Genomic DNA, 24,559 nt, shown 5'->3' on the forward strand with positions numbered 1-24,559 from the left:
ATTGAATAGAATTGAATAATTTGTACTTTTAAAATGTTTTTAAAAGATTTTAAATATTTAAAAAGAATTAAAATATACGACGAAAATAGTAATTGTGAAGAGTTTGAATTTTTTAGTGTCTAAAAGTTTTCTTTCACAAAAAATCTAATGAATATTGCGTCGATAAAAAAATTGTGAAGCAAAAACAAACAAGGAAAGTTGCTATCTCTGAACTTAATCATTTTAGGGATTTCCGAGAGGATTTCCCGTATTCTTAAATCTTAAATAAACAACTTTATACGACTTTATTGAATGTGCTATAATTAACTCTGTGTTTGAAAGACATCGCTTTATGATTTGCAATAATGTAATATGGTTTTGCGATAAGACATATTTTACATTTTATTATAATTTTATCTTTTGACGAAAATACATTTACTTTTAAATATTAATATACATTTACTTTTATATATATTTTTGCATTGAAATATCAATCAAATTTATATTATTAAATATGTTCTATTCTTTATAAATACAATTTATTTTATATTTGAATTGTTCTCTTAATTTATTAATATAAAATTATATTATATTTAAATTAAAACTTAAATTATATAGAAGAAATTAAATTGAAATTATGTTTTATAATTTTTAAATTAAGAAAAAAGCTCGTGCGAGATATTAGTTATACATATATCATTTAATATGCTTTTATCAATGCTGTGTTTACTATTGTGAACTCATTACACTTATCTGACTTGCGAGAAGAAAAATCAAACTATTAAGATTATAGATACGTTCTATGTCACAAGATAAATTAATTTGATCATTTGAACGTATAATACATATATGTTTATATACATTTAAGAATTGTCAAAGTTTTATGCGCTGTGTGACACTGAGTACATTTATATTCATTCTATGTCTACTTTTGATTCATATTTTTTATAATATATTTTTAAACTTCATAAAAATTAATAAACTATTTATTTATTTATTAATATACTATTTTTATTACGTTTTTTAAAGATCTTTTTTAACAGTAGTGTGTTTTTAACTTAGACATTTATAGTATATTTTATATCTAGATCATAAAATAATATTTCTAAATTATTTTCAATATTTCTTTTTTATATGCTTTTCTAAAATTTCTTATTAAGACTGTTATATATATAGCTCTTTGCATCGGTCTTTTTTGAAACTTTTTCTCTCTCTCTTCTTTAATTAAAACATCCCGAACTTTATTTCTGACAGTGTATAAGAATCTAGGATATGACAATTTTCTAATTTTATTTTTTGTTTAATTGCTGCATTTTAAAATAGATTAAAAATTTTTTTTATTACGCTAATGGTATAACAGGTTATACAAATAAGTTATCAAATTTTTAATTAGACGATTTTATTTAATATCAGTAACATGATATATAAGCATAAAGTTTTATTGTGAGTTTGCAATAATATTGTGAGTTTATAAGAACATTATCTTATTTTCCATAAATCCTGACACATATCTTTATTTTCTGTTCTCGTAGGAAATATCACAATTTTTCCGATTTAACGTTACATGTGCGAATATTTCTTTTTACTTTTTGATTTTGCTTACGTCTCTTTTTCGCTGGTAACAAAGCAAACCAAAAGTCCATATGACCTATCCTCTTTAGCCATTTCCTCTTCATTTACTGAAAAAGTTAAGAAGGAAAAATTATTAAAAATATTGTACATAATATAGAAACAATATAGATGTAAAGTTAATGTTGAAATATATTTTTTTATTTTTGTACTTTTACATATTGTATATGTATATATAAAAGAGAATTCAGATAATAGGTTAACAAAATAAGCTAACAAAAATCAGACCCAGAAATATTTGTTTTTTATTAAAATCTTTATTTGATTTGAATGTTTCGATCCTCTTCCCTTCCTTCTGAGTAATTCTCATTAATTCAATTGACAAATAAAATTTATGTTTTTGATCCTTATTCTCGCTTCCTTGGTAAATTCTCAAAGTAATCGAAAACGAGATCGAGATATGAATTTTTTGTCAATTGGTATAAAGATGGTCCAAAGAGAAATGACCGTAACATTCAAATTAATAAAAATTTTTGGACAAGTTTTTGTTTCTAATTTCTATACGATTTTTATTCTATTTTTTATTCGAATATTTATATTTATATGTCAGAACCTTTTTTGGTTATTATATTTTACATTTTTACTCTTCATCAAATCTTGTTTAAATATAAATATATTTCAATAATAAACAAAACTTAATGAGATAATTAGAATTTAGAAAATTGATATGAATAGGCTACTCTTTTTTCTATACATATATACATTTCTCTATACATTTCTATTTTAAAAAGCAAATATATAATTAAAACTGTTATTGCATAACAAAATTGAAAAAAGAAGAAGCGAAAGAGAATACTTTTTTATTTTAATTTATTTATTTACTTTAAAATTTTACTTACGTGAAATCACGCATTTCGATAAAATTTCCTCGTCATATGCATCTACTGCACTTTTATCATTGTGGAGCACTTCTAATAATTTGTCTAAAACTATCTTTGTGTCTTTCATCTAAAATTGTGGAGAAAAACAGGATATATATAAAAAATACCAATAATTGGAAAAATAATGACAAAAAAAATTGCATACATATACATATATTATAAAATCAATCTTATTATAATTATTAAAAAAATTTAGTATAACGCATTAAAAACTTATGTGTCTAATTGTTACCAAATCCATCCGCTCCATTACGCATCCTAGGAAACGACAGTATTCTATTACAGATTTTTTCATTTCTTCGGTGTATTTTTTTTCGTCGATTTCAATCAACTTTTGTCTCTCAATTGCTACTTCCTCTGTCATGGAAAAATATTTTTAAGTGTGGAAAATTATATTGAAATGTTTGCAAAAAAGGAAAAGTTTTAATGCATAAATTTAAGTAGATTTGTTACTTTTACATATATTGTTATATTGTTATATTGATATTATTTTTTAGATTTTTTAATTTTATAGAAATTACCTAGTAAAAGAAATTTTTGAACTTAAAGTTAAAGTTATTTTTTTATATATTTTTAAATCTTAAATACTAAATTTTTATTTAAATACACACACATATTGCGGATATAACACTTACTCAGAGTCGTCCCAACCTCATTCAAACATGATTCTATATCTTGTACACTGGCTTGTAAATCTGATGCTATTTCTTCCATGTCCTTTTTGTCATCGGCGATTACCTGAAATAATCATATTATAATTTTTCTATTGTCATGCCATTACTTACTGTTGGCGGCGAATGTAATGAAAGAATTTATATTATATTAAGAATATAAAGAATATGATTTATAACATAAAATATAAGAAAGCTATACTAATAGAAAAAATTTTATATAAAAAGAATACGAAAACTTATTATTGAGGAAATTTTTATTTATTTTCTATATATGTATATATATTTTATTTTTTAAAGAAATTTTACTTAGACAATTTTTTTAGTGCTTTTATATATTTCAAATGCTCGAGATAATTAAATTATATGAAGTGTTTTACTTAATTTATTCTGTTCAAACAAAGTAAGAGAAAAATAGAATAGAAAATGTAAATAATCTTCGCAATATTCTCTTTCTTTTCCTGTTTTTTCAATTTTGTTACGCAATAACAGTTTTAATTATATATTTGTTTTTTAAAATAGAAATGTATAGAGAAATGTATATATGTATAGAGAAAAAATAGCCTAATGCATATCAATACAGATGAGATAAATTACACTTACATTAGCGATAAGAGCTAAAACGAGGAGTGCGATTCTCTTCATCTCTGCAGTTTAATGACAAAAAATGAACAACTTGTTGAAAATTAATTTGTCAACTGGATGAAAATGTATCTATGCTCATATTTATATTAGCATCCCACATGTCATACCGTTCCATGTGAGTCTTACATCATCGACCTACAAAAGATAATATGTATTTCTGTATATATGTATATAATGTATATATAATGTGTGCGGATTTGCGGAAGCGTGATTGGTATAATTGGTTGTCATATCAGATTTTTAAGGATAATTTTCGATGGCGCGATATCACGCTACCTCTATTATTCCGCGCGTGTATATATATTAGAGCTCGTCAGAGTATGTGACATCGGTGACTTTGAAAAAAAATCACGCCGAATGTGCAGTAAACTATAATATTTAGAATATTTAAGATAATATAAATCAGTGTATATAAATTAAAAATATAAAGGAAACAAATATTTATATATATAATTAATATTTTCTTACATATGAAAATATATATTTTATATGTTATTATTTTATATATAAAATATTATGTTTATATAGATATAAATATTATATTTATAAAATTTAAAAAAGAGGATTATAAAATATATTAATATTATTTATTAAGCATACACTTTATAGTCAAATTTTAATATGTAATATAAAATTAATATATATACATATATATTTATTTATTATTAATTATAATGTATTTATTTATTAATAATATAATATAAATATATAATACATAAAAATATAAAATTGTTTCTAATATAATTAGTTTTATATGTAAAAAATTTAAATTTTAAAATATAAATAAATATTAATATTAAAATAAATCTTATATTTTTGATAGTTTAACAAACAGTTGGTAACATCAAGAAAAAAATTAATTTTGATAAGACAAATGATAAATATAATGGCGGCAATTTTCGAAGATGATAAATGATAAAAATAATAACTTTACAGTATAACCACATGAAATTGCCGAATGATGCAGTCTTGTAAGAGTACAAAGCTTTATTTTGATTTGGCGTATTCTTGTTTATATTCAGTGACAAATTGTTCCTGGAAAAATATTTTTTTAACCTTATACTGTTCGTTTCGAAAATGATTGTTGTATAATGGATTGTAACTAAAGTTATTGATGTGAAACACACACACACGCACATATATATATATATATATATATACTGATTTTATATGTACAACATATCAGCGAAAAGAGATTAGTTTTTTTTTGGTGCTAAAAATTGCATTTCATGTACATTATTTTATTTAACGTGACAATAAACTTATGACAATAAACTTATTTTTAGGAATACTTTAACATTTTATAATAATAAATATAATGTAATAAATGTAATGTATATAATAAAATATATGAAATATTTAATATTTAATATTTTAATATAAATAAAATTTGTAGTTTGAATTAATTAAAATTGGTTGATTGTTTTAAATACTTTATTAAAAAATATTGATAAAAAGATTAATTCTTTTTGAACTTTTTTTCAACTAAAAGAGCTAGAAGGTGCAAGTAGAATATATTCAAGTAGGCAATTTTTACTTAAATTTGAATGATAAAAATTGAAATTTTTGACACAATTTCAGTAGTGTGGAAACACTTTATATTTCCAAATTTGGAACTGGCTTGTTATATAATAGTTTCCCTTAAAACTGGTCCTGGCATCAAGAACATTATCCTCTCCTCGTTCCAACCCGGCGACAACTTTATGCGATACTGTCTATACGAGCTAACTTCTACCATTACAGATTGCTATTATATCCGAGGACGTGAGTCGCTTACGCGATCTCTCTTTGCTTTTACACGTACACAGATACAAACACGTTGCAGATTGCGTATATACACACGTTTTGCAGAGGCCGGCCGTTAACACATCGCGCTTATCGTCGTCGCGATACTAAATAATTCATAACGCGTTAAGATTGCTTCGTTTATTCATAAGCTTGCGTTTTAGGTATAGCAGCTACAGCTACATCATTCTTTAAAGATTTTGAAATTTCAGTCGGGATGAAATAAGAAATACAGCATTGTTAGAAAAAGAATTGTCTGAGTATAAGAATTCGCGAAAAAGAATAATTAAATTTTATAATTGATTTGAAACTATTCATCACATTTGCGAATTTTATATATGTGCTATTTTGTGTTTTATTTTGTCTTCGATTTTATCGCAGATTTTAAAATTTGTTTATATAATAAAATTTAAATAAAAATGTCAACAAAAACTGGTAAAATATGCAAAAAATTTTTCTAAAAAGAAAAGGAAAAAATTTAAATAAAAATTACCATTTATATAATGCATAAAATAGAATTTTCAAAAACTGAAAATTGTTATACTCTATATATTAATAAACTCGCTCTTTAGAAATAAATATCAATGCATTTAACAATATCAGTGCATTTAACCAAATATAGTTGAGTGTATATTATTAATTTATATGCCGATGCTAGATAGTTGTGTTAGAATTTTTTTAGTTTATACAAATTTTCTATAATATATAAGTTAAAAAAAATTACGTTAATTTTGTATTATTTATTTAATGAATGCAACATCAAATTATTGCGTTAAAAATCGAAATTATAAAAATTCTGTGTGTTAAGATCTCATATGTATTTTGTATATTGTATGTGCGTGCGTGCGTGTCTGTATATGTATATACTGAATGTACCAAAAAACTTCAAATATTCTTCTAATAATAGATAGAAAAATTTGGAGATAATTTTTTCTCCTCAATGAAAATGTCGAAGGAGATTATCATTTTTTATATGTTTTTATTTTTTGGCTATCATATTTCTATGTAATTAAGTCAATGAAACTTTATACTAATAAATTTCTAAAATTAACTTAAGAATATAATTTTGTTAATTTTTAACTTTACAAAAGTTTAGTATTAAAAAACTCTATTATTTAGTCGCTTATACCTTAAAAATTATTGACAATTTTCAAGTCTCGATATTTCAACAAGTCTGAACATTTTCATTGGCAATGAGGAAAAATTATTCCTAAATTGTTTAGAGAATCTGTTGTAAAAAGGATATTCGGTCGTTTTGAGATATTTTGTTTTCACATACATATATGTATACACATATGCATATGATAAATAAATAATTAATACTAGTATTATAACATATAAGCAAAATGATTTATTTGCAAGAACATTATGAGTTTACAAGAGTAATAATATCCTATTTTTTTCATAAACTAAGGTGATGGAATTTTTTTATGATATTATCATTACATTGTAGGAAATATCGCAATTCTTCCAATCTAATGTTATATGTCACGCAAGTGTTTCTTTCCATTGTTCTATTTTTCGCTTGCACCCATATTTTCAAATGGGCAAAACAAAAATGCGAAGGCCCTAATTTCTCGAGTCAATTCGACATTTTCGTTTACTGAAAAAGAGAAAAAGGAGAAATTATTAGAAATATTTTATAGTATGATTTAACTTTGTGATTAAATGATTCAAATACATGATAAATTTTATAAAAATATATAGATTTAAATTTAAAATAAAGGAGTATTTTTTATCTTGATTTATTTATTTACTTTAAGATTTTACTTACATGAAGTCAGGCATGGCGTCAAACTTTCTTTGTTTAGTAGTCCTTTATGAAACAATTTTAGTATTCTGTCTACAACTAGCTTCGAGTCTTTCATCTAAAGTTATTGAGAAGAAACAAGACATATAAGAAACAAAATCTTATGCATATTAAAGCTATAGATTATAGATATATAAGACAATAATTATTTTAATTATTTTATCTAGTTTTTTGAAGAAAAGGTTTAATTTAATGCGTTTGATTTTATAACACGCGTGTGTACACACACGCGCGCGCGTGCACACACACACACGCACACGCACACAAAATATGTGTGTTATATTGATATATTCTAGAGAGATTCATTATATATGCTATTATTTTTTATTTTATATATACATATTTTATATATATATATATATATATATATATATATATGTATATGTATATGTATATGTATATGTATATGTATATGTATATAATATAGAAAAACTATCAATGAAAGAAAAATCACAGTTTAAAAACATTAATTTTAGATATTATAATATTTTCGATTAAATAGTCATAAAGTATTATAAATATATAATTTCGTATTTAGTATGTATTTGAATGAGAATATTAAAAAAAATAATGCCTTAAAAATTGCATTTTTGCATTATATGTATAAAGTTAATCAGATTGTAATTATTAAAAGAATTTAGTTTATAATAATTAAAATTGTGTGTAGGTTTGATACCATATCTTTTTTCTCCAATAAGCATGCTATAAAATCTCCGCTTGTTGTAAGTGACTCTTCAGTTTCTTTGTTGATGTCTCTATCTTCTGTGATTTTGTCCCACTTGTTCATTGCAATATATACCTTCTCTGTCATGGAAAAATATTTTAAATAATGGAAAAAGATATATTTTTCTATGGAAATGTTTGTAAAAAAGAAAAAAAATTAACATATGAATTATAGATTTTTTCTATTGCTATGTTTATATTATTTATTTCTTTAATTTTTATTTACGAAAGAGAATTTATAGAAAATTATATATAATAATAATTAATAAATTATATAATAAGAGAAATTTTCAAAATGTTATAAAGTTACATTTTTATAAATTTATATTTATAAATTTTAATTTATATTGTAAATTAATATTAAATTCTAAATTTCAAATTTTAGATAAAATTTTGAACTCCAGATGTTAAATTATAAATTATATATTTTTCTAATTTCTAACATTCTATATTTTTGAATTACACACATATCAAATTGTATGTATGCATTTACCCATATTTGTTCCAGCTTTATTCAGACATGATTCAACCGTTTGTGTATCGGTTTGGAAAAATGTCTCTACTTTTTGTATGTTCTCCTTTTCATCTGCAATTACCTATAATAATCATATTATATCATTCTAATGTCATGCCATTACTGTTGGCAATTATATTAAAAGAATATTGCATAAAATTTATAATATAAAATATAGGAAAACTGTACCAATAAAAATATATAATAACAAAAATTATTATTACAGAAAAATTTTTATTTATTTTATATAATATAGGTATATATTTTATTTTATATTTTTAAAACAAAATTTTACTTAAAACTTTTTAAATGCTTTTATATATTTTAAATACTCGAGATAATCAAATTACATAAAGTGTTTTATTTAGTTTATATGTAGTTCTATTTGAACGAAGTAAGAAAAGAAAAAGAAAATGGAAAATACAATAAACGATAATCGCTATAGAGAGATGATAAGTAGTACTTACATTAGCGATAAGAGCTAACACGAGGAACGCGATTCTCTTCATCTTTTTATAGTTCAATAACAGAAGAATGAAGAACTTGTTTAGTGTTAATTCATCAACTGGACGAAAATGTGTTTATGCTCATATTTATATTATCACCCCACATGTCATTTCATTTCATGTGTTCTTACATCATCGACTTGTAAGCGACAATATCTGAATCTGTATATATGTATATGTGCGCAAATTTGCGGAAGCGTGATTGATATAATGGCCTGACTTATCAGATTTTCATTTTAAGTTTTATCAAGCTGCCTAAATTGTACTTACATTAGCGATAATTATCACCTCACTTATTTCATGCGTTCCTTTTACACAATAAATACATTAGATCTCATCAGAATTTCATGTTTATTGTATATGTACAATACACATTTATTACATATGTGTAATATATTTATACATACATATCATTATTTTATTATAAATTATAATATATTTCTTTATTAATACTATAATATAAATTTTTAATTTGTATATAAATTTAAATTAAATATTTATTAAATTAATATAGAAAATATGGATTTAGTTTAAATGGAATTAAGTTGTACAGACATAAAACAAAATTAATAGAGAATTTAAATTAATTAGAATTGGTCAATTTTTTTGGTATATTTCTGAAATATTGGTTTGTTGTTTTAGTTTTACTTTTTCTAAGAGAATACAAGTAAAAAATTGTAAGCAATTTTTGATTTAATTTGAATATTAAAAACTGTAAAATTTTTTATATTTCTAATATAGTGCGAAAGAACTTTATATTTTTAAAGGAACATATTCGCTATATAATAATTCCTTTTGAAATTATGTTATGACATTTAGAATATATTCGGCGACGTGAGTCACTTATACGATTACTCTTTCCTTTTACACAATAAATACAATACATACGTTGCATATTATATATATATATATATATATATATATATATATATATAAATAAAATTTTTTAAATCATTATTGTTCTAATTATTTTCATTTAAATACATATTAAATACTAAATTACATATTTATAATAATTTATGTGTGTTACAATATCTAATTAAAAATATTATTATATTTAAAACTAATATATGTTTTTTCTTAAACCGTATTTTTCTTTTATGCGTATCATGTTTCTTTTTTATAATAATGTTATAATAATTATATAATAATTCAATATCTTTAGCTGAAAGACTCGAAGTTAGTTGTAGAAAAAATACTAGAAGAGATTTGGTGGAAAAGAGAATGAAGCGAATAAGAAAGTTATAACAGAATGCCTGTCTTCACGTAAGTAAAATCTTAAAATAAATTAAGATAAAAAAAAATATATATACATATACATGTTTTGCAGATATGCCAATTTTATTTTCCACAGTATACAAGAAATCATGATATGACTTTCATATTTTGTTTCTTTTTAATTAATGCATTTCAAAATAAGTTTAAAATATTTTATTTTAGTACTTAATGTGTTACAAGTTATATAAATGTGGAGTTATCATATTTTTATATAGACAGTTTTAATTAATATCAGTAACTAAATATGTAAGCAGAAAGATTTATTGTTAGTTTGCGAGAATCTTATAAATTTACGACAAAAATCTTTTTTTTTATGATGTTACTACTACAAAGTTGGAAGTATCGGAGTAATTCCGATCTAATGTTATACGTCGTGCATTAATGTTTCTTTCCATTCTTTATTTTTTCGCCTACATTTGTTTCTTTGCTCCTTTCGCAAAGCGGAAGTCCTAACGCCCTATCCTCCCGAGTCAGTTCGTCTTCTGCGTTTACTAAAAAAAAAAGACAAAGAAGAAATTATTAGAAATGTTTTACATAACATACGAGTATATAGAAATTATGCAGAAATATTGTATATTGAAATTATGCAGTATATAACAAAGTTGATGCTGAAATATACGTATTTGTTCTCTTATTATTTTATTTATTAAATTATTTTATTTATTAAATTATGAATAATAGGAGCCAAGTGCAGTATAACTATATACGCGCAATAAAAGTTTGTCTTAAAATCTTTATTCAATTTGAACTTTTAAATATCTCCTCTTCTTCTGGATTATTCTCATCAGTTTAATTGACAAAGAATATATATGCATCTTGAAGTCTTGATCCTCATCTCCTCACGGCTTTTAAATCGATTGAATTTTGTTTTATTTGATCCGCTGAAGACGGTCCAAAGAGAGAGAAAAAAATCGAAACATTTAAATTAATAAAGGAATTTTTAAAACAAATTTTTGTTGCGCTTTATTTTTGTGCCTTGGCTCTTATTAGCCTAGTTGTTATCTGAATTTTTGTGTTTGGAAACATAAAATTTTATAAACAAATTTTATTAACAAAGATTCATGATAATAATTATAATATATAATATATAATAAATAATATACATAATATATAATATATAAAGAAATATATAATATAAAGAAACTTATGTTCACAGACTAGAGAATCTCATTGTTAAGATTAATATTAATTATATAAATTGGTTTAAAATGTATATGAATCATCTGATATTTTTAAAGAAAGAGGGAGGGGGGCATAATAAAGGAGTGTACTTTGTTTATCTTAATTTATTTTAAGATTTTACTTACGTGAAGACAGGCATTCTGTTATAACTTTCTTATTCGCTTCATTCTCATTTTCACCAATATCTTCTAGTATTTTTTCTACAACTATCTTTGAGTCTTTCATCTAAAGATATTGAATTATTATATAATTATTATAACATTATTATAGAAAAGAAACATGATACATATAAGAAAAAAATGCGGTTTAAGGAAAAAACATATATTAGTTTTAAATATAATAATATTTTTGATTAGATATTGTGACACACATAAATTATTATAAATATGTAATGTAATATTTAATATGTATTTAAATAAAAATAATTAAAACAATAATGATTTAAAAAATTCATTTTTACGTATTATACGTATATTGAACTCATTATAATTATTAAGAGATTTTAATACATTAATTAAAATTAAAAATGTAGAATTATTAATTACCACATTTTTTTTCTCCAGTACGCATGCTACGAAACGACCGTGTATTGCAGGAGTTTCTTTAGTTTGTGCATCGAGATCTTCATATTTTGTAATTTTCTTCCACTTTTCTTCCGCAATATGTAGCTCCTCTGTCATGAAAAAATATTTTTGATATTGTAAGTTATAGAAAAAATATGTATTTTTTAATAGAAATGTTTGCAAAAGAAAATTTTAATAGTAGAGTGAGTCAAGTGAAAATCTTAAATGTTTTTCGTAATTTATATCTCGTATTTTATTAAATATAAAAAATACGCACTTATATAATTTTTCTCCATAGTCTTCACTTATAATTGTACGCCAAGAAGATTACGCAGAAAAATGATGTAAGTGTCGACCTTTTGTATTCAGTAAATTACGAGATAAAAAATATTTCAGATTTTTCATCGACTCATCTATGTATGAATTCATATAGATTTTGTATTTGTGTTGCTATATTTATGCTATCTTTTTCTTTGTTTTTTTTATACACAAAAAAAGTTTATAAAAATTATATAACAAAAGAAATTTTCAAAATGTTAAAGTTGCATTTTTTATATACGTATGTATTTATAAAAACACGCACATATTGTGTGTATGTGTCTCTAAAACTTACCCACGGTTAGTCCAGCTTCGTCCATACATGTTTTTACCGTTTGCAGATCGATTTCGAAATTTGTCGCTACAGTTTGTATTACCTCTTCATCATCTGCGATTACCTAAAATAATTATATTATATATTTTTTTATTGTCATGTCATTACTATTGATGCAATTATAACACGAGAATATTGCATATTTATAACATTTAATATAATAAAACTGTACTAATAAAAATGTATAATAAAAATTATTTGAGAACATTTTTTATATAATATAGGTATACTATATATTTTATTTTGTATTTTGTAAAATTTTATTTAAAATTTTTTAAATACTTTTATATATTTTAAATGTTCGAGATAAATATATTATATGAAATGTCCTATTTAGCTTGCTTTATTTGAACGAAGTAAGAAAAGAAAAAGAATGAAAAATGTAAATAGTCTTTGCAGTACAGACAAGTTACACTTACATTAGCGATAAGAGCTAAAACAAGGAACCCGATTCTTTTCATGTCGTTTGTAATTTAATTACAGAAGAATAAAGAACTTGCGTAGCGTTAATTTGTGAACTGGATGAAAATGTGTCTATGCTCATATTTATATTATCACCCCACATTATTATTCCGTTCCATGCTCTTACATCATCGATGTAACTTGCAAGAAACAATAATTGTATTTTAAATATGTGTATATACATGTTTATGCGTGTGTGGATTTGCGGAAGTTCGTTTTGTATAATTGGCTGTCATATTAGATTTTGAAAGCATAATTTTCGATGGCGCAATATCGCACTGTTTTTTTTTTATTTTGTGCTCGTATATTAGAATGTAACATCGGTGACATTGAAGATTAATTACTCCGGATGTGTGTAAAACTGATTCAAAATCTTTAAGGTAATATAAATCAATATATATTAGTCAAAAATATATACAGGAAAAATAATTTTGTTATAATTAATATTCTATTATATATAATTAATATTCTATTATATATAAAAAATTGTAAAATTTTGTGGAAAGGTATAAAAAATGTAATTACTAAGTGATGTACAATTATTCAGAATGAAAAGGGATTTTAAAATATTATTTATTAGAATGCAATTTACATTCTACAAATTTTAATAATAATATATAATATAAATATATAAAATTAATCTATAATATAATTAATATATAAAATTAATAATATATAAATAATATAATATAAAGAAAATACACTTTAATATATAAAATGCTTTCTAATATAAGTAGTAAAGTAAGTAGTAATTAGTATAATAAGTAAAAAATATGTTTTGAATAAAATATTTCAATATTAAAATTTTATACTTTTTATAATTTAATAAGAAGCAAGTAATAATATAAAGATAAAAGTGCGAAATTTTATGAGAGATGTAATAAAAATAATGACAGCAAATTATGAAGATAATAAATGATAAAAATAATTATTCTATGAGTTGAGATCGCCGGAATATGCATAGTCGTTAGATTGCGCAATAGATGTAGAAAATTGAGCTCTATTTTGATTTAGTCCATTTCAATACTGTAACACTTTCAATGTAAACAAATCGTCAGAGTGTCTAATTATAACTTGGCTTGATAGTTTTGATTGCATAAGTTAATGCATTCCAGGAATAATGATGTACATATACGCGAAAAGACCTAGAATGATCTAATATTTCTGAAAAACAACACTTTACAAAAAATAATTTAGACAAAATTTTTATTATGTTTGACAATGGGCTAATTTGAAGGAATATTTTAATAAAATTAACACATACAATTTAGATTAATTAGAATTGGTGGATTGATTATTTATACTTCTAAAATATTGATTTGTTTTTTTAACTTTTTCAGAGAGAATACAAGTAGAAAAATTGGCAATTTTTTATTGAAATTTAAATATTGCGAATAAGTTTAAAAATTGCGAAATTTACATAATTCTAATAGTGCGAAAGCACTTTATATTTCCAAATTTGAGACATTTTCGCTTTATAATAGTTCTCCTTAAAATTGATTATGACATCTAGAATATATCTCGCAATGTGAATTATTTACGCGATCTTTCTTCGCTTTTACACATATGCATAAACACAAACATATTGCATATTGATTATATAAACACGTTTTGCAAAAGTCGCCCGTTAACACATATTTCATTTATATCGTCGTCGCGACGTTAAATAATTTATAATTTATAACGTTAAGATTGTTTTGTTTATTCATAAGCTGTTGTTCATAGAGCAGCTGCAGCACAATTCTTTACAGATTTTGGAATGTTAGTCGGGATAGGATTAGAAATAATAATATTGCGAAACATAATATTTTAAGTATAAAAATTTTAAAATGACTTAAGATTATTTATGAAATTTTATATTCTATTTTATAAATTTTATATCCTATTTTATATTCTATTTTGTCGATTTAATTGCAAATCTTTTACAAAATTTTTTAACATAATACAATTTCAAAGATAGTAGGTATATTTTTCTAAAAAATTCAAATATATAAAAAATATAATATATGTATAATATAACAAATAAAAGTTTTAAAAATTGAAAAATATTATATAGTAATACAATTGAAAATTGTTGTAGAGTTATACAACTAAAAATTTTTATATTATAAAAAAGTAAATAAATAATCCAACAACAAGAATTTATATTTCTTTGAGTATGTGAAGTTAGCCCTTTAGAAATAGTTCTACCTTTTAAAGCATCGAAAATAGCACTTGAAGTTACATTAGCTAACTTCACATTTTTTTTCCAACTTTGAGGCTGTAGAACTTTTTTCTATTTATTGTTTAATGCGCTAAAATAAATAGAAAAAAGTTATACGGCCTAAAAGTTGGAAAAAAGTTGAAGTTAGCGCCTCGTAACTTGAAGTGCTATTTTCAATGCTTTAAACGGGGGAACTATTTCTAAAGTTGATAGAGAGTTCTAGAATTATTAAGCCAGAACTCTAATAATTTTTTCAAAATTAAAAAAATGGGGAGCTAACTTTACATACTCCATTTCTTTAAAGTTGAATATTATGGATTTTTTTATTTGTTTGCGTCATTCTTTTTTTACAGTTATTTTTGTTGAAGAATTTTCGATTTTACTTCCTACAATACATATATAGAAAACCAAGATATGATATTCTTATTTGTTTTTTTTTTAATTATTACATTTCAAAATAAGTTAAATTTTAATTTATTACTTAATGTGTTACAGGTTTAAATAAGTTATCATGTTTCTATCTAGACGGTTTTAATTAATTACCAGTAATTAAATATATAAGCAGAATGATTTATTGTAAGTTTACAAGAATTTTGTGAATTTACAAGAAGAATAATATCGTATTTTTAAAAAACCCCGATGACAGAAATCTTGTTTTTCGTTTAAATGATGTTACCATTGCAAAGTTGAACATTTTTTCATTAGTTCGATCTAATGTTACAAATCTAATGTCGTGCAAATGTTTCTTCCTATTTTTTTATTTTTTGTTTGCATTCATCTGACTGCTAGATACGCAAAGTAAACATCCAAACGCTCTATCTTCCCGAGTTATTTCGTTATCTTCATTTACTGAAAAAGTGACAAAGTTGAAATTATTAGAAATATTTTACATAACACACATAAGAATTATACATAAATTACTAAGATTAAATTACGGCTCTGTAATATTAAATATAAATCTAAAACGCCTTTCTTGCGATTTAGATTTATATTTAATATACATAAATTGTATATAATAAAGTTGAGATTGAGATATTTTTTCCTACTAATTTATTTAGTTTTTTAATTATGAGCTAATTGGGTAGCCAGGTGCAATAATTAGGCGCAATAAAAACTTATTTTAAAATCTTCTCAATTTGATTTGAACTTTTCTATCTCTCTCTCTTCTCTCGTCTTCTATAACTTTTTAATGACATGTAAAAGATGATAAAAGATACGATTCAGACAGTTAGTTTTTTCTAAATCATATCTATCGGTTTCTGAAGTCTCTTTTTTAAGGTTTGAAGTATCTTTTTTAAAAGTAATTAACTTATGAATAAAAAATATTATAACCACATGAATCCTTTATTATGTACGAATATATATTTATTAATGTTATTTATTTTGTAATAATATAACGAGCTAATATTATATAAAAACCAAACGCAGAAACCAATAATAATAAAGCATAAATAATTATTCTTAAAGGAACTATATAATTACTTATTAAATAATTAATAAATTTTTAAACAAAACATAATTGATATTTATTAATTATAAATGAATTAACGTTACATTTTATAAAAATATTGTTTTAAATTTTATAATAATTATAATATATTTATTATATAAATGTAAAATTGTTTAGAGTATATCTACTTTTATAAAAAAAACTTAAATATCCAAACATTATTTTATTCTTTATTAGATTATAGTATCAAATATATTTTGTTCAAAAATTATATGCATTATCCGATTTTTTTAGAGCAAGAGAGAGAGAAAGGGATTGAGATGGAGTACTTTTTTTATCTTAATTAATTAATTTACTTTATTTATTTTACTTACGTGCAGTCAAGCATTGCGTTATAACTTCCTTGTTTAGTGTTGCATCCTGTACCTTGTCAACCATTTCTAGTATTTTGTCTAAAACTAGCTTCGAGTCTTTCATCTAAAGTTATTAAAAAGAAATGAGACGCACAAAATATATTTTGTATAATATATATAATATTAGGTCATTCAAATAAAAACAAGTCAAAGGACATAACAAAATACTGAATAGGTTTACAATAATTATAATAATTATGTTCTTTGGCTCATTTTTATTTGAATGACTTAATACGAGTATATATGTATATAAAAAATAAGAAAACTGTAGACCAGAGAAAATTCACGGTTTAATTATATACGATTAAATATATTAATATTTTTGACTAATTGTAAGCTGTAATAAATTATTATAAATATGTAATTTAGTATTTAATATGTATTAGAATGAAAATAATTAAAAAAATAATGGCTTCAAAAGGTTTCATTTTTATATTTAATATATAGTTGATCTGATTATAATTATTAAAAAAATTTACTGTATGTTGAATTGTTACCATATCTTTTTTCTCAAATATGCATGCTAAGAAGTTTCCGTGTATTGTAAAAGATTCTTTAGTTTCTTCATCGAGCTCTTCATCCTCTTTGATTTCCTTCCACTTCTCTTTCGCAATATCCATTTCCTCTGTTATGGAAAAATATTTTTAATTATGAAAAATAAAGAATATATATATTTTTCTATTTTTATTTATATTGTTATATTTATATATTATCTCTTTTTTTCTATATTTACGAGAAAAAAATTTGTAAGAATTATATAGTAAAAGAAATTTTCAAAATGACTAAAGCTACGTCCTTTTTTGTATTAGTGAACTTTAAATACAATATTTTTATTTATGAATATTGTAAATTAATCTTGAATATTAAATTTTAAGTTTTTAATTTCAAATTTTAAATCTAGAACTTTAGATCATATTAAGTTATAAATTATATATTTTTTGTAATTTTTAAAATATAAGTATTTTTCAATTACACACACGCGCGTATGTGCACACACATACATATAATATTGTTTGGATATTATGTGTGTAACACTTACCTATAGTTGTCCCAGCTTCACTTAGACATATTTCTATCGTTTGCGTATCGGTTTCGAAATTTGTTGCTACATCTTGTATATTTGTTTTTTCGTCTGCAATTACCTAAAATAAGCTCTCTCGTATTATATATTTCTTTATTGGCACGCCATTATTGTTGGCAATTATAATAAAAGAATATTACATCAAATTTATAATATAAAATGTAGGAAAACTGTATCAATAAGAATATAATAACAAAATTATTATTTCAGAAAAATTTTTATTTATTTTATATAATATAGATAAATATTTTATTTTATATTTTTAAAACAAAATTTTACTTAAAATGTTTTAAATGCTTTTATATATTTAAATACTCGATATAATTAAACTATGTGAATTGTTTTATTTAGTTTGTGCTATTTGAACGAAGTTAGAAAACAAAAAGAATAGAAAATACAATAAAAAATAAATAATAATTGCAATAGGGAGATGATAAGTTGTACTTACATTAGCGATAAGAGCTAAAACGAAGAAAGCGATTCTTTTCATCTTTTTATAGTTTAATGACAGAACAATCAATAACTTGCCCAGAGAGTTAATTCGTGAACTGGACGTGAATGTGTCCATGTGCTCATATTTATATTATCATCCCACATGTCATTCCATTCCATGTGCTCTTACATCATCTGCAAGTGATAATACCTGTATTTGTATATATGTATGTATAGTATACATAATGTGTGCGGATTTGCGGAAGCGCAATTGGTATAATTGGGTGACATATCAGATTTTCATAAGTTTCGATGGCGCCGCGATAACACGTTGCCTCAATTATATCGTAGAGCGCATCAGAATGTGTGACATCGGCGATATTAAAAACAAATAATGTCAAATTTGCGTGTAAAATTAATATTCAGAATTTTTAACGTGAAATGAGTCGGTATATATGTATGTACAAGTGGAAAATATGCAGGGAAAATATTTTTATGTAATTCATTTTCTATATTTATATATAAAAAATAATTCATATTTTATATATTAGTACTTTATATATAAAATAATAGTACAATCAGTCAATTATGTTGATATGAAATATGAATTAATTTTTTTATTCTCTGATTGATTGTAACGAATATTTCATTTCCTTATAAATATTATTTATCAAGTATATGCAATTTATATTTTTATTTTAATATATACACACATATATATTATTATATATTTATTTATTAATAAATATGATATAAATATTTAAATTTAGTATATATATATATATATATATATATATAACATTTTTCTAATGTAATTAATGTTTTATGTAAAATATATACTTTAAAGTTTAACAAGCAATCGATAACAGAAAGAAAAAATATAGCGTAATTTGACGAGATAAATGATAAAAATGATGATAGCAAATTACGATGATGATAAATGATAAAAATAATGACTCCAATTACGACAACAACGATCGCTGGAGGATACGCGGTCTCGTTAGAGCGTGCAATAGATGCATTAAGTCGAGCTTTATTTTCATTTGGCTTACTCTTGGCTATATTTAATGACAAATAGCTTCTGAAAAGATGTTTTGCTGACCTTGTACTGTCGGTTTTGAAATTGACTGTTGAATAATAGAATATGACTATGGTTACTGACGTGACATATTGTATATGTACACATACATATATTTATTTTCTTTTTGCGCAGAAATTAAAAGTTGATGTAGAGTATTTTATTTAGCGTGATTTCTTTATAATAGCAATAGTGACACGTTATACAGATCTGTAATTGACACTAGTGTGTTGATTTTATTTATAAAAATTTAATATTAATTTTTAATATATTTTTTGGCACAATTGTCGATGGTGTTAATTTTAGATTATTAAAATAATATAAATAATATAAATGATAATAATGATTTACTTATTATTTAGATAAAATTTAAAAAAAATGTTATGTAACGAAGTATAAAATAGTTTTAATTATTTAAAATATAATATATTATTATACTCATAATAATTTATAATAAGAATTTGTTAACTGCATATATAAAAAAACTTGTATAAAAATATAATAGTTTAATATTATCATAATTATATTTATGATAATATTAAAATATTATATTTTTTATACAAGTTTTTTTATAACAAATAAAAATATTTTTATAATATTAATTTTATAATATTAATTATGTATAGTTATTTTATGTTATACTATTAAAATAAGAAATAGGTCAATTTAACGTTCTAAAGAAAAGATCATATTTTATACATCATATTTTATTGAAACATAGGCATACAATTTAAGTTTAAGAGACCAGAAACCTTTAAAATTCTCGACAATACATTAGTATATAGAAAGTGAGAATTATTAGTATTTAATTATGCGTGGACTTCTCTATAAAGCTATTATTTTATGAATATTACTCATAAGAAGGAATGTAATTTTTTCTTTTTATTCCATTTTATCAAATAGATGTACTACTCCTGTTCCGCATTTTATAGCTTCCAAAGTTTTCTCGTTGTTACTTTCTGAACGTTCATTTGCTGTAATTTGAAATAAAGTAAGTTTCTAAATATAAAGAAAATATACTATTAATTATATGAATATAAAAAATTTTTAAAAATGATTAACTTTAAAATTTACAGCGATTCTGGTAATTAATATATATAATACAATAAATAAAAAAATACAATAATAAAATATAAAATAATATAAATAATAAGATTAGTCAATTATACAAAATATGAATTATTAAGAATATTTCATTTACCTTGGTCGATACACAAGCCAACATACTCTTTCGCATGACGTAACTTGGTTTTATCGGAAATAAGGTTGTTCAAATTGTTGAAAACTTTTTCTTTAACAATTAAACCCTGTTCGTCAAGCTGCAATTTATAAATTATATTATTTATTATTATTAACATATTTAAAAAATATATATTTCAAGAATTTATAATTGTAATTTAAAAATTATTTTTATACGATATAAGTTGTATAATATGATGTAAGTTACGCGTTTGTTATCTTTTATATCATGTTATAACGTGAGAAATCATATTCATTTATTATATTGGCACTTTTGCAATAACATTTTGTGCATAAATTATGTATAATATTTTATTCATGCAATAAGTAAATATATATACATACCAGTTCGTACTTTTCCATCATACACAAAACCACATTCGGTGGGTAGTCGCCTAAAATATACAAATTAAAAATTGAACTCAAAACTCAACAAATTCCTATGTTTGCTTATAATATGGCAATTAAATAAATTAAATAAAATAAAATAAATTAATAAAATAATAAATAAAAGTTGTTTAAAAACTTGAATATACAATTTATTTATGTAATATTATCTACTTTAATTTTTTGAAATAGAATTTTTGAACAAGTTTGTGTTGTATATTAAATTATTTTAATGTAGTAATATTAATTTGAAGATAATAAGATATTTTTCCTATTTTTATTTTTAAAGAAACATATTGGAAATCTTGTTTTGGAAATTCTTATTGCGTGTGCAATTATTTTAATAATACAAATGTTTAAAAACTGTTAATTTTGTTAGAAATCGAAAATTTTATTTACAATTTATCCAGTAAATATGACATTTTAGTTTGTCTCCATTTACATACACATATATACAATACTAATATTTATTAATTATAATATTATCCATAATCACCCTGCGCATTCAATTCCTCGATACATTTTGTGTGGATACTGTTGTATTTCTTCATGTTTTCAAGATTAATCGCATAGGAAATTGTCTGAAAAGTTAAAACATTTTTTTCTATTTTAATTCTTATATTTTATTAATATTTTAATTATTTATATTTAATGTATTACTTAATCTGTGTGCGCTTTCTTCTTGACGCCAATAAAGCACTATTATTGTGTTTATTAATAATATTTGATATAAGTACATATAATACACATCTATATTTGGTTTACTTAAAAAATTGTTCTTTACTTAAAAAATGTTTATTTTTTAATTACTTTAAATAAAAAAAATAACATGTTATTACATTAAGTACTTTACTTTTTCTTACTTTATTTATTTATTTATTTTATTAAAAAGAAATAATATTTATTGAGCATAAGAATCAGAATCAAGACGTTGTCAATTTTTCTTTTGCGTTATATTTTAAACATGTGTTTAAAAATCTATAAAATAAAAATTATGTATTAAAATATATACTAACAAATTAGAATATAATTATATTACATAATTATATTTTATAAACATTGTATATTTATATTATATAGAATATAAAATATTACAAAATAGTATGACACATAAACTATAATAATATAATATTAATTAAATAAGAGGCAATCAACGAACGTCGAGTAATGAAACGAAATAAAAATAATCCATATATGTTCAATGAAGTAGAATAGAATATCAAAATTTTTAAAGCAAATCAAATTGCTGTTTAGACATAAAGTTATATCCACATTTTAAATATATTCTACAACTATATGAATTTAAACTTAATGAAAATATATTTAATAAAAATTTTTAAATAACATTTTATTTAAATATGTATATTTGAATTACTTTGTAAAGTTTTTTTCAACATTTTCTTTTTTTATATTATCACGATAATATAAGAAGAGACTTCATATGAAGCTTTAAATAAAAGTATCATGGTGGCGTGTAATTAATTGTAGTATAAATAATGTCAAAATTAATTTAGGAATACAGTAAACGCTAATTTCGAATTTGTTAAAAATTTTTTGTGACTTAAAAAAATAAAATTTCTTATTATATTAATATTATTTCTTTTACTCTATTGTTTTATATGTGGTTCGGAAATGTCTAGTTTGCGTGTTGCTTTCCACTTACCAACATACATGCCACAAATATGAGAGTCTTCATTATGTCGTTTCTCGAATATTTTGAGATGCACTGTTTCTAATTTTTCCTCGCACTGGTATACATCGATACCTCAACTGCGTATTTATATCAAACCAATATTTGATGATGTAATTGCGCCACATATGCGTTCACAAGCACCGATTTATTATAGGTGATTTACATATAAAAAGGGCAGTTTGATTTAATTGATTTTTTAATCTTATGAATAAATATTTACAAATAGCAATTAAATGAAACAATAAAGAACTGGGATGTTAAAGAATGATACTTATACATTATTTATTTTTTGTAAAAAATGATAGAAGAAGACGCGGTCTAATATGCATTCTAAGAGTTTTTTTAAATTCTAAGTTCTATTTTTATAGATATATCGAAAATATAGAAAATTAAAGAATACTGAAGAATAAAAAATAAAAAGTGAAGGATATGAAAAAAGGAATAAAGAATAAAGAGAATTACATAATGAAAAATATAGACTAATAATAAGTAAAATATATTATAATAATATGTAATGAATATCTATCCTTATTCTTACATTAAAACTTTATTATGAATTGTAAAATCACATTAAAAGCATTAAAAATTGCTACAAATATTACATTTTATAAAGAGAAATATAAAAATAATAAAAGAAATAAAATAAAAAAAGAATAGAGAAAAACAAACATAAGATTAAGAAGATACAAAAAATTGACTCTTTATATTTCTGTGAGTAAATGTTTAAGCTCCTGCGGTTTCTGTGCAATTTTTAATAAGATTAAGAAAATAATATAGTATAGAAAGTCGCGAGAAAATTTTATTTAGGTAGAATTAATTATGCCAGAATGATAGATTTCTGCAAGAAAGAAGCGACAATTTCAAATAGTTTTTTATAACACTTTGTACAATATGCAATATGAATTAACAATGAAAGTCTTATATTCTTATTTGTTTGGTACCTATTTGAAATAGAATTTTGAAAAAGTATATACAATATGACAGTAATGTACTCCTTTTTTAAATTTATGTAAAGTAATGAAACGTGGACATTTAATTTGAATAAGGAATTCAAATTTTAATTTTACAGTTTTAATTACTTTTTATTTTTATTCATTTGTTTGTTATGTTTATGATTCAGATAAAAAAAGTAAAACATGGGATATGAGCGTATTCTTATTGTCAAGTACGCGGAAGTATTTAACATATAAGTAAATTCAAGGTTCAGAATATGTAAGAAATATTGATTTTCAGATTTACGCAAATTAGAAGTGACACCACTCTTCATAGGCTTTTTATAAAATCTTTTAATAAATATGCAACA

The 24,559-nt window shown here is 22.5% G+C and overlaps 5 protein-coding genes across 5 annotated transcripts; all 5 read right to left on the bottom strand.

Moving 5' to 3' along the window:
- Positions 1-1,361: 1,361 nt before the first annotated feature.
- Positions 1,362-3,872, bottom strand: LOC114928123 (uncharacterized). Its single transcript, XM_085486417.1, has 5 exons — positions 3,764-3,872; positions 3,125-3,227; positions 2,722-2,846; positions 2,448-2,556; positions 1,362-1,658 (listed from the first exon to the last, which is right to left on the bottom strand). Exons 1-5 carry the CDS (start codon positions 3,803-3,805, stop codon positions 1,579-1,581), a joined length of 459 nt encoding a protein of 152 aa, XP_085342543.1. The 5' UTR covers positions 3,806-3,872; the 3' UTR covers positions 1,362-1,578.
- A 3,046-nt stretch (positions 3,873-6,918) lies between these two features.
- LOC114928125 (uncharacterized) lies at positions 6,919-9,214 on the bottom strand. The gene is made up of 5 exons (XM_085486418.1): positions 9,105-9,214; positions 8,617-8,719; positions 8,077-8,204; positions 7,365-7,458; positions 6,919-7,193 (listed from the first exon to the last, which is right to left on the bottom strand). Exons 1-5 carry the CDS (start codon positions 9,144-9,146, stop codon positions 7,105-7,107), a joined length of 456 nt encoding a protein of 151 aa, XP_085342544.1. The 5' UTR covers positions 9,147-9,214; the 3' UTR covers positions 6,919-7,104.
- A 1,345-nt stretch (positions 9,215-10,559) lies between these two features.
- Positions 10,560-13,345, bottom strand: LOC146721695 (uncharacterized). Its single transcript, XM_085486416.1, has 5 exons — positions 13,238-13,345; positions 12,780-12,882; positions 12,149-12,276; positions 11,729-11,828; positions 10,560-10,912 (listed from the first exon to the last, which is right to left on the bottom strand). The coding sequence occupies exons 1-5, from the start codon at positions 13,277-13,279 to the stop codon at positions 10,800-10,802; spliced, it is 486 nt and encodes a 161-aa protein (XP_085342542.1). The 5' UTR covers positions 13,280-13,345; the 3' UTR covers positions 10,560-10,799.
- Positions 13,346-16,032: 2,687 nt separating this feature from the next.
- On the bottom strand, positions 16,033-18,992 carry LOC146721696 (uncharacterized). Its single transcript, XM_085486406.1, has 5 exons — positions 18,876-18,992; positions 18,386-18,488; positions 17,844-17,971; positions 17,308-17,410; positions 16,033-16,332 (listed from the first exon to the last, which is right to left on the bottom strand). The coding sequence occupies exons 1-5, from the start codon at positions 18,915-18,917 to the stop codon at positions 16,241-16,243; spliced, it is 468 nt and encodes a 155-aa protein (XP_085342532.1). The 5' UTR covers positions 18,918-18,992; the 3' UTR covers positions 16,033-16,240.
- A 1,636-nt stretch (positions 18,993-20,628) lies between these two features.
- On the bottom strand, positions 20,629-23,393 carry LOC114928904 (uncharacterized). The gene is made up of 5 exons (XM_085486422.1): positions 23,227-23,393; positions 22,060-22,144; positions 21,522-21,571; positions 21,139-21,256; positions 20,629-20,911 (listed from the first exon to the last, which is right to left on the bottom strand). Exons 1-5 carry the CDS (start codon positions 23,257-23,259, stop codon positions 20,820-20,822), a joined length of 378 nt encoding a protein of 125 aa, XP_085342548.1. The 5' UTR covers positions 23,260-23,393; the 3' UTR covers positions 20,629-20,819.
- Between the last annotated feature and the right edge of the window lie 1,166 nt (positions 23,394-24,559).

Source organism: Nylanderia fulva, unplaced genomic scaffold, assembly GCF_048542155.1.
Source record: "Nylanderia fulva isolate GAGA-0341 unplaced genomic scaffold, ASM4854215v1 Scaffold43, whole genome shotgun sequence".
NCBI lineage: Eukaryota > Metazoa > Arthropoda > Insecta > Hymenoptera > Formicidae > Nylanderia > Nylanderia fulva.

Coding starts and splice junctions, on each gene's coding strand:
- LOC114928123 (XM_085486417.1), bottom strand. CDS start 3,805: ATGAAGAGAATCGCACTCCTCGTTTTAGCTCTTATCGCTAAT. Junction 2,847..3,124: donor TGAGGTTGGGACGACTCTGA/GTAAGTGTTATA, acceptor TTTCCATGACAG/AGGAAGTAGCAATTGAGAGA. Junction 1,659..2,447: donor ATCGAAATGCGTGATTTCAC/GTAAGTAAAATT, acceptor TAACTTTTTCAG/TAAATGAAGAGGAAATGGCT.
- LOC114928125 (XM_085486418.1), bottom strand. CDS start 9,146: ATGAAGAGAATCGCGTTCCTCGTGTTAGCTCTTATCGCTAAT. Junction 8,205..8,616: donor TAAAGCTGGAACAAATATGG/GTAAATGCATAC, acceptor TTTCCATGACAG/AGAAGGTATATATTGCAATG. Junction 7,194..7,364: donor GACGCCATGCCTGACTTCAT/GTAAGTAAAATC, acceptor TCTCTTTTTCAG/TAAACGAAAATGTCGAATTG.
- LOC146721695 (XM_085486416.1), bottom strand. CDS start 13,279: ATGAAAAGAATCGGGTTCCTTGTTTTAGCTCTTATCGCTAAT. Junction 12,277..12,779: donor CGAAGCTGGACTAACCGTGG/GTAAGTTTTAGA, acceptor TTTTCATGACAG/AGGAGCTACATATTGCGGAA. Junction 11,829..12,148: donor TACTGGAGAAAAAAAATGTG/GTAATTAATAAT, acceptor CAATATCTTTAG/ATGAAAGACTCAAAGATAGT.
- LOC146721696 (XM_085486406.1), bottom strand. CDS start 18,917: ATGAAAAGAATCGCTTTCTTCGTTTTAGCTCTTATCGCTAAT. Junction 17,411..17,843: donor TATTTGAGAAAAAAGATATG/GTAACAATTCAA, acceptor TAATAACTTTAG/ATGAAAGACTCGAAGCTAGT. Junction 16,333..17,307: donor AACGCAATGCTTGACTGCAC/GTAAGTAAAATA, acceptor TCACTTTTTCAG/TAAATGAAGATAACGAAATA.
- LOC114928904 (XM_085486422.1), bottom strand. CDS start 23,259: ATGAAGACTCTCATATTTGTGGCATGTATGTTG. Junction 22,145..23,226: donor TATTTGTGGCATGTATGTTG/GTAAGTGGAAAG, acceptor TTAACTTTTCAG/ACAATTTCCTATGCGATTAA. Junction 21,572..22,059: donor CGAGGAATTGAATGCGCAGG/GTGATTATGGAT, acceptor TGTATATTTTAG/GCGACTACCCACCGAATGTG.